This window comes from Sprattus sprattus (assembly GCF_963457725.1).
Source record: "Sprattus sprattus genome assembly, chromosome: 8".
Classification (NCBI taxonomy): domain Eukaryota; kingdom Metazoa; phylum Chordata; class Actinopteri; order Clupeiformes; family Clupeidae; genus Sprattus; species Sprattus sprattus.
The window spans coordinates 30424103-30434102 of record NC_137927.1 but is presented as its reverse complement, the minus strand read 5'-3'; the positions used below and the strand labels follow the sequence as shown (position 1 = coordinate 30434102).

Genomic DNA, 10000 nt, shown 5'->3' with positions numbered 1-10000 from the left:
TGTCTTCCTGAGGACATCGCATCCTCTTACAACACGCTATGTAGGACAGTCGGTTTATGTTGTGGCTTATTTGTGCATGAAGGTCTGCATAAATAAATGTATTATTATTAGTAGTAGTAGCAGTATCTCTCAATCACTTAATTATTAGGAAATATAGGAAATAATTGCACAGAATGTGTGATTCTTCAGGTTGGATTTCGAGCAAACACAACTTTTCATCATTTTTTTACAAACAGGTTCGACATGGATAATCTGGTAAGATAAGTGGTTTACGTAGAATCTTTGTTCAAATTCTGAACCCTTTGTTGACAATGTTCTCTGTACTTTCCTGAGAATCTGCAAAGCAGCTTAGAGTCCACAGATTGGGATGTATTCCATGCAGCGTGATGACACAATGTCATATATTCACTCCTGTTAGCCAATGTGCATCACGGCAAAAAACACAGTGGATCTGCTAAATCAGGTCGCCAAAGAAGTGCACTTTGGTCTAACAAAACCTCAGTTCGCCGGAGAAAAATTAATCTGGGCAAACTTCACTATAACAATGAATTACAAACACAAGAACAACAACAGAGTGGAAAACATTCTATTCTCGATGACAATGCGCAATATATGACTGGCACGGCATTAAGTGACACATTTAGTGACACCATCCTGGCATACCTAAAAGCCAGCACCACACCATCGTGTACCCTGTTCACATACAGTACACGACCAACAGGACTGTGAAAGACACAGCCAACTTAGCTCTCATCCATACAGTGCCACACCAACGCCCTAATCTACTTCACGAGACAACACCAAAGATGCCATCTCAGTCCACTGGAAGCTATTAGGCATGCCCCCTGACCCCATCATCTCCATCTGGATCCATAACGGCCTGTGTCGGAGAGGGCTAAGGTAAATAATAATGATGATTAATGCCCCCCTGTGAGAGTCAGGCAGAGTTCAGGGGCTGTGGTCTTTCAGTCTGTGTGATTTCCCTGAAGAGGGATAACTGATCTCAACACTGTTGTGTCAGTACCTATCGAGAACATCACAGGTGCTATTTCTGTCAGTTTTTAACATCGATTATACAGACATATTAAGTACAGAGAATATCCTTGAACTCAGTTCATCAAAAACAGAAGACATCATGAGTTTCAAGAACAAATCCTGCATACTCATTTTTTTTTTTAAAGATTTGTTTTTGTCTTTTTTATGCCTTTAATTGATAGGTAAGTGAAGAGTGGGACAGGAAATGAGAGGGCGAAGAAGTTGGGAGTGGACCGGAGAAATGACATCGGGCCGGATCCGGACCCGTGTCCTCCATGGGCGTCAAGCCTGAGTGTGGTCGAGGCTACTGTGTGAGCTACAGTGCCCTCCATACTCATTTTTAGCCTTACAATAATCTTCACTTAATGATTCAATTGGTTTGCCAATCTTAGAACTTTTACGATTTCAAAAAAAAAACATCAACAGAAAGTAACATCATGAAATGGCCAGTGCAGACCGTTCTTATGTAAGAGAAGTAGTGTCTCAATATCATATACAGTATTCACTCCAATAAGCGAATGTGCATCAACGCAAAACACAGTGGCTCTGCAAAATCAGGTCGCCAAAGTTGTGCACTTTGGTCTACCAAAACCTCAGTTCATTCACTGTACTCTTCTCTGTAACAATACATTACACACACAATAACAACCACGGTGTTGAAAACCAGCTCCAACAACATCTCTATTCCTCGATGGCAACGCACAATATGTGACAAACAAGGCATTAAGTGATTTGAGTCCACCATCCTGACATCCATTACACTCTGGCAGAGCAGTAACCTACACCTCGTCACTAATAAATCACCCAAATCAATCACTCTGACCCCTCTTAAGATCAATTGAATCACTCCATCACAAACCAACGGTTTCGAGCACAACGAGAGTCCCTGGTGTCCCACTCGCCAAGGTGGGACTTAATATTGTCCCACTTAATATTGCCTGAAAAACCATAACCCACCAAGGGTTTCTGTTTCAAAGCTACGATTACCGAGAGCCACTCATTGGACAGTGCCCATATTGATGGAGACAGGCCAGAAGCCTTCAAGTGTTCTAGATGGTCACCTTCCGCGTAAGAACGCAGCTTGCTTGGTCACCATGAGTCATCATACTGAGGCAGATGGGACACACACACACACACACACGGACAGACTGAGAGACATGGGGCCAGTGGGACACACACACACACACGGACAGACTGAGAGAAATGGGCCCAGCTCACTTGTGTTCCGTGTTGGTCGTCTCCTTCCGGGTGTTATCGATCTCCTCTCCGTTCTTCATCCAGAAGCTCTGGTGGTGGGCGGTGTGCGCCGTGGTCAGGTTGCACTGCAGGATGACGGCCGGCAGAGGGGGGGGCGGCATCCCGTGAGACATCTCGGGTGGCGTGGGGAGGATCACCTGGTCGGAGGAATTGATCCGGGGCTCTGCAGAAAGTAAAAGGGGGTGTGTGGGGGGGGGGCATGATTAGTTGGACACAGTTATGGAATTGCTGAGGAGCTTTCCCAGAATGCACCTCCACATTGTCTGATGCTCCATGTCACCTGCATGGGAAAGAGTACAGCCAATCGCTCGTGCATCTCAGCAAAGACAATCATTCATCTCCAAATGCTTTTTCAAAGATGGCCACAAGAGATGAGTTTACAAGCACAGTAATAATATTTAACTGAGGCTGTGACCTTTTCCTGTGTGATGGCCTTGACTCCACAGTAACTTGACCCTTGACATACAGTCATAGAAAAGATTTAATTTACCATATCAGAATACATGCTGACACTTACCTTCTCAGGGAAGAAAGAAAACACCTGAATTAATTGCGGGAAAATGTCTTTAAAATAACACATACACACCAGGTTGGAAAATGTCTTTGAAATAACACATACACACTAGGTTGGAAAATGTCTTTGAAACAACACATAAACACTAGGTTGGAAAATGTCTTTGAAATAACACATACACACTAGGTTGTCCAGATGCTCTGAAACACACCTTTGACGCTGAATGATGTATACAGTTAGGTGTATTTTCATTGCTAAATGCCCCAGAGTGAAAGCTTAAGGGGACCTAGAGGGCACTGGATACTGTTGCCCCAGGTAGGGGCCTCCTTCCTGTCATGTTCGTGTTTCTTTAACTAACACCAGGACTAATTCATGCTAATTCATCACATATTTAACACCCCTGAGGCACGTTGTCTTTTCTGCTTCATTATGAAGCAACAGAAACTGCCTGGTTTGACACGAGTACATGGTACATGGATATTTATACATTATCATAGCTGTATACCACGCAAAATCTATTTCAAATGCATAAATACACAAACACAAATTATTTTCTTCCTAAACAGCACTTTTATAAATCAAACCTTTATATAGTAATAGATAAATAAGGCACTACGGATCTTGGGACAGAGACTGGTTTAGAGGCACTGGGCTTCATCTAACTGACAGGAATAAACAAAACACATGCATGGACTTTAAATGTTACGCTTCAAGGAAAAGGACATCGTGTCGGTCCTCACATTGAAGAAGTCTCTGAGCGGGATACATACAGACACGCGCGCAAACACACCCATACACACAAACACACACACAGAATCATTTCACAGCAGCACAGATAAAAGTGGAACAAGCCAACTGAGTCTGACTGAAATAAGCAAGGACACCAGTGCTGGCCTTACGGCTGAGAAACACACACACACACACACACAGTGTTTATAAAGGGCCCGTGAGGCGAAGTAGGCAGCCCAGTGCTGCTTACTGTGGCATGATACAGAGGGTCTGTGGTGAAGGGCATTCACAGCGGGAACATGCCTGCTGGTCGTAAGGCTCAGCAAAGAGCTCCTCCCACTTTGCCTTAGGGCGGAACCGTGGCCGAAACCATGGAAACGCAGCAGGAAAGAACAGGGGAGGCGGAGCGTCTTAATCTGCCTATTGGCTGGTACAGTAAGCCCTCCACGATTTGCTATGGAGGGACTGTGTGTGTGTGTGTGTGTGTGTGTGTGTGTGAGTGGGGGGGGGGGGGGGGGGGGTCTGTGCTCAGACTGACTTCTGTTAGCATTCATAGCACCTGCCCCTGCAGTGCTGTGTCCAATTGGCAAAGGGAGTTCCTCTGCTTTCTCTGTTTCTCTCTCTGTCTCTCCATCTCTACGGCGCTCCTCCCTATTCTCCTCTATCTTTCCATTTACCCTTCTACCAACTCTCTTTCTGCCCTGTCTATTTTACATTCCTCCTACTTCTTTCCTTGTTTCTGTCTTTCTATCCCTCCCTCTCTCTCTCTCTCTCTGCATTTGCTTATCCACTTAAGCGACAGCACAACTTGCTCTCCCACCTCCATCAGTTCAGCAGTGTGTAGGCCTGCCCGCCCACACACTCCCCTCTGTCCTCTCTCTCTCTCTCTCTTGCTCTCTCACTCACCCTCTTTTACTCACATTCCCTGGCACGCTTTCTATCTCAAATTTACCATCCCCCCTTCTCTCTCTCTCTCTGTCTCACTCACTCACTCACCCTCGCACATACACACACACTCCCTCTCTCTCTCACGCACACACACACACATGGATTCACATGCACAAAATAAACTGATATATTGTGGAATGTGTGTTTGATCAACAGCTGGAAAGGCATGCTGCTCTACTCTGAGGTGTGTGTGTGTGTGTGTGTGTGTGTGCTCACTCAGCACCTCTGCAAGGTCATTTGGAGGGCGCCTGCTCAGAGACGGAGAGAGAGGCAAGAGTCAGTGAATTAGTGACGCCATATCTGTTTCTCTTGCTATTTTTCCTCTGCCTTTTTTCTCAGTTTTTTTTTGTTTTTTGGCTGTTGACCCATCTGGCTTCCACCGTGGCTGTGCTATATTCCCTGAATCACCCAACCGAGACCTGAGAAGCCATCGGTGCGGGAATTGGCCAGCCTTTTGTTTACATGACAAGCGATAATGGCTTTCTTTGGCTCATTCCCTTACGTTTGTTTGGATTCTTTTTGGTCTGTTTTTACAGATAAATCTTACTGGCCATATCAGCTATCGTGGTGCTTGAAATCCAACACTGGCTGTGGAGAGAACCGGTCTTAAACAGCTTGGGTGACACACATGTGTTTTATCAGCAGCACGCTGTGAAGAGTGCATCGTTAAGAGACCCAGTGAATCCCCCGTTCTGAACCTCTGAACACTGAATGTCGAAATGCACACAGATGACAGGCAGCAGACGGGGTTAGAGGAATTTGATACACAGCGCTATGGCAGATCTTAGCCAATCACAGCGCTATGGCAGATCTAAGCCAATCATAATCCTACGTGTAAAAATACAGCTTCAAGCTAAAACAAGACCACATGTCAGAACATTCTCTTTAGACCACAGACTATACATTCCAGTCTGGGTGTCATCAGTATGTATAGCCTGTTATATACATGTGATATTACGCATATACCATGAATGCATTCACACTGCGTGTATTGCATATCATATGGGAACACTTATTCTCAGTAATGACAAAATATGTTGCATATTCGAAAGAATTTTACTTCAGGGGATTCATTTATCATTTTTCCATGAATAACTTATCTCTAGTCTGCATGATCGCTAGGTGGTTTAAAAATCAGCATACAGCATAAATTACCCCTTACTGAACTCTGATAACTAAGAGCAGTCATGCCCCAGTTCAGAACGTTATTTATATCTTAAGCCTTAAGATGTGAGTGAGTCCACAGGACAGGTAGACTAATGTAGCTGTCAGGTTGATATGGTATACAGCAGTTCAGGGAGGCATGCTGCAACTGTTTTAGTGCAACATTTAAGGCGTAATTTAGTTGGTGTTAAAAAAGCCCACAACAGGATGGCCATCAGAGTGCTTGACCTCTCCTTGCAGACAGTCTGTATAATGAGCCTACTGTGGCCAAAGCACCCCTCGGAAACACTGGCCCTGGTGGCAAGGCTGCTGATGGCATCAGTGATCCAGGGTGACACCATAACACTGGCTGAGGAGTTTCATGTGCACAGAGAAAGGTGAAGAGAGTAAGTATGTATTTACTGTATATATAATGTCATTACTGATACACCACCACAACACAGGTGAGATGCAAGAGAAGGCACAAGGTTAAACGTGGGCGAGCCGGTCAAGAGACTCTCCTGCCACGGATACTGCTCTGGAGGCAGACAAACAAAACCTCTGCCGCGCCAGAGACGAGGTGACTGTCTTATCAGGCGAAGCGCCACAGAGGACAGAACTGGGGAGCAATTGTTCTTTTTTCATTTTGCATTATGCAGTATTTATTTGTTTGTTGATGTTTACTTGTTTACATAGAGGTACTGTCTGTAAACTTCCTTGTGTCTTCTACCCACACTTTCCTGCAAGCCTTCAACGGTACATAGAGCACGGACACAAATAAACATAAATAAACGGGGGGGGGGGGGGGGGGACAAATAAATACCACGACACACCTTCAAAGCATCCAGAGAGCCAACAGCCTCTAGAGGCCTACAGGGTTGCAGACAGACTTTGCAAGACTATGCTTTGAAGCAAATTAAACCCACATGACATGACAAAACATTCTCTTGAGGAAGCTACTCTAAAAAGGAATATGTAAAAAAAAAAAAAAAAAAATTGAATAACGAAGTAAAACAAAAGTGGTTGTTGCTGTTTGTTGTCGTTTGTAAGACACTTGAGATGGAAAGCCACAGAGGTAGTACAAGGCACCCAGGGGAGAAGCGAGGGGGGCGGGGGGGGGGGGGGGCGAGGGACAGAGAGTCTGGTGCGGGAGGAGAAAGGAGGACGTGAAGTTGGTTTGTGGTCATCCACAACACGAGGCTCCAGGAAAGAGAAGAGAGAGGGTTGGTTTTTTTTCTTTTTGGGGGGAGGGGGGGGAGTTTGCAATGGGGTTTCTGAATGTCTAGTGAATTCAGTGAATCCTCAGTTTCTGGGAATTCTGGGGAGGGGGGGCAATGTACAGTAGGATCATATCACAGTCAAAACAATACTGAAAAAAATATCACTCCAGGAGCAAGAGGGCAATATACAGACCTCAGAATAATACACATGTAAAGTGCTTAGATGTTCTTTTCACAAATGTCAGGGGAAACTTATATTCAAAATGAAGCCCAACTGCCATAGAGGTTGTGGATTCATGTTTTGTCTCTTTCAACTTGCACACAGTCACATGTGGGGACAAACAGGAGGGCGTTGTATGGACATTTCTGTGTGGTGGAACTGTGCAAGTGTATGAAGTGGTGGAAGTGGTGGAAGGCTGTGTCGTTGTCTGGGGTAGGTGGTAGCAGTTTAGTTAGCCCTAGATTTGCTTTTGTTTTATATCTCATTTTGTCTGAGTGAACATCATCTAGGCGGTACAGGACATAGACCCACTCACTCTGCAGGATGTTTATGGTGGCCTGGGCCCGGATCCATGTCTGTGCCGGGTTCTGCCTCAGGTCGTTACGGCGCGGGTCGTTGCTGGCCCGACACTCGTAGGTTCCGGAGTCTTCCAGCTTGAGCTGTGTGATGCCCAGCACGCTCACGCCGTTGCTGCCGTATGCCGTGTTGATGGAGACGCGCCGCTTGCGTGCCCCGTCCCAGAGCTGCTTGAAGGAGTCGGCGCGGTTGACCTCGGCGTACCACCACTGGATCTCCGGAGTGGGGTTGCCCACCACGTCGCAGTACAGCTCAAACGTGTCCCCTGTCAGCTTAGTTTCAGACATGGGCGACTTCACAAACCCAGCTGAAGAAGAAAAAGGAGGCAGAGAGGGAGGAATGAGAAGGAGGGAGAGGTAGAAGAAGAGTTAGGAAGGAGGGAAGGAAGGAGGGAGGAGGGGTAGAAGAAGAGTTAGGAAGGAAGGAAGGAGGGAAGGAGGGAAGAGTAGAAGAAGAGTTAGGAAGGAGGGGTAGAAGAAGAGTTAGGAAGGAAGGAGGGAGGAGGGGTAGAAGAAGAGTTAGGAGGGAGAGAAGGAAGGAAGGAGGGAAGAGTAGAAGAAGAGTTAGGAGGGAAGGAAGGAGGGAAGAGTAGAAGAAGAGTTAGGAAGGAGGGAAGGAAGGAAGGAGGGAAGAGTAGAAGAAGAGTTAGGAAGGAAGGAAGGAGGGAGGAGTAGAAGAAGAGTTAGGAAGGAGGGAAGGAAGGAAGGAGGGAAGGACGGTCCAAAGGATGCAAGAAGAGGGTAAGAGATGGAGAGGGAAGTTGAAAGGAAAATGGGAAAAAGAAAAAACAAAATATGATTAAATTGCAAATAAATGAGGAAGAAGCAGGTCAGTAAAATCATGTGATAGAAAAGTGTGATGCAAGAAAACAGAGCCATTTCAGGAAAGCAGTGAGGCTGAGGTGGAGGTGTTAGAGAGAGGAGATGTGCCAATGAGATACAGGTTAATGGCCGCCTGTAAAACCCACGCCCAATCCCATCCATTGCCAGTCTGTTAGCGCGCGTGTCAAACGAGACCTTGACCCCAGAGCCTCATCTACACAGGCGGCCATCCAAAGGGGAAGTGACCTCACATGACCTTGAAGCCGACCCCAGAGGCAGGAAATACCCGTTCAGCAGCAGCACCTGGTCTCCATGGCAACCGTGATGCCCTCCATATTGTGTGTTTTGTATTGGTGATTGCCTACTACTGCCGTCACTACGTCATTTTGTCACCAAATAGAAATTAAAATCACTAAAGTTGACACTGTGATATTAATATTGTGATCATTAGCCTGAGTCAGTTTAGCCTCTGGCACGAAGAATGAATTAAACCCATTTCTAGCAGGGGTGGAATAAAGAGTAAATATACAGTAGCAGGATAGTATTGTATTTTAGACACAGCTTCTTTTAAAGGTCTCCAGTGTTTTCCACAAACAATAATGAAGTGCACATTCTTTGATACAGATTTCCACAGACTGTCCTACTTAGAACCGCAGGAATCTATGCTTCCCTTTCATCCAGACTTCAGAAAACACTAAGACAACTCACCATACAATACAGTACAGTCCATATCCTGTCTAATCCCAGAACAGACAAACACTATACAGGCAGGGATGGCATACTGCTCGTCTGAACATACACTAGATATGCCATTTGTCAGGGTGCTAAATGTTAAGTTCTTATGTCAGACACAGGGACAGAGCTTATGCCTGGATCTCACAACCATAGACATATGTCTATGCTCACAACGGTGTCTAGGAATCGCTCTGCTGTTCATGCTGTCCCATGATCCTTTGGGACTGTGACGACATGGCCAGGATGGGATTGGGGCACCATGGCAACCAAACTGTTTATCAATGTACAGGTAGCGTCACAGGGCAACCTGTGAGTGCAGACTGATAGAACTCTAGGTTTCCCCTTTGGCTTATTTCTATGGCACCCGTTCTGATGAACTGCTCAGCCATTCAAGGATATGGACCTTTAAGGCTGCATTGGCCACTGCTTCCTCATTGAGGATATGTTAAAAATAAGCCTAACCTTGTTTTTTTTTATCTATAAGATCAATACTATGTAATGTGTACGTACTTTTATTCTATAAAGAGACTACAAAGAAAACAAATCACTACAAATCACTTGCTACTGGTATTTAGATAATGTTGTTCTTTTGATTCAAGTGTATTGATCAAAATATCCTAAAGTATATTGGACTGCAATATGGAGCAAACGACATGGCAATAGTATCATGGTTGAAGTATTGTGATAATATTGTATTATTTGGCCTTCAGAAATTCCCAATCCCCTTGAAGAGAGCTCGGTGTAAAGACTTGACACTGACCTTGCAAAACAGAGAGAGGTTTGAGAGCATTATGAAAAACATAATAGTCTGAATAGGCCGGCTGCCTGTCTCCTTGACTTAAATGGCCCTCTTCCTCTCTCTCTCCCTCTCTCCCTCTCTCTCTCTCTCTCTCTCTCTCTCTCTCTATCTCTCCCTCTCTCTCTCTCTCTCCCTCTCTCTCTCACTCTCTCTGACTCACGTTGCCTCTCTCACTTGCTGTGTGTTAGTGTGTGTGTGTGTGTGTGTCAGTCATGTGTGTGT

The 10000-nt window shown here is 45.4% G+C and overlaps 1 protein-coding gene across 1 annotated transcript in view; it reads right to left on the bottom strand.

Annotated features, from left to right (window-relative positions):
* LOC308369136 (neuroplastin-like) overlaps positions 1–10000 on the bottom strand; it is a 48558-nt gene that overhangs the window by 20944 nt on the left and 17614 nt on the right. Inside the window, exons 2-3 of the mRNA XM_080843480.1 lie at positions 7383–7730; positions 2254–2455 (exon numbers count right to left, since the gene is read on the bottom strand). Of these exons, the coding sequence (XP_080699606.1) occupies positions 2254–2455; positions 7383–7730 (550 nt within the window). The remainder of the gene's footprint in view (positions 1–2253; positions 2456–7382; positions 7731–10000) is intronic.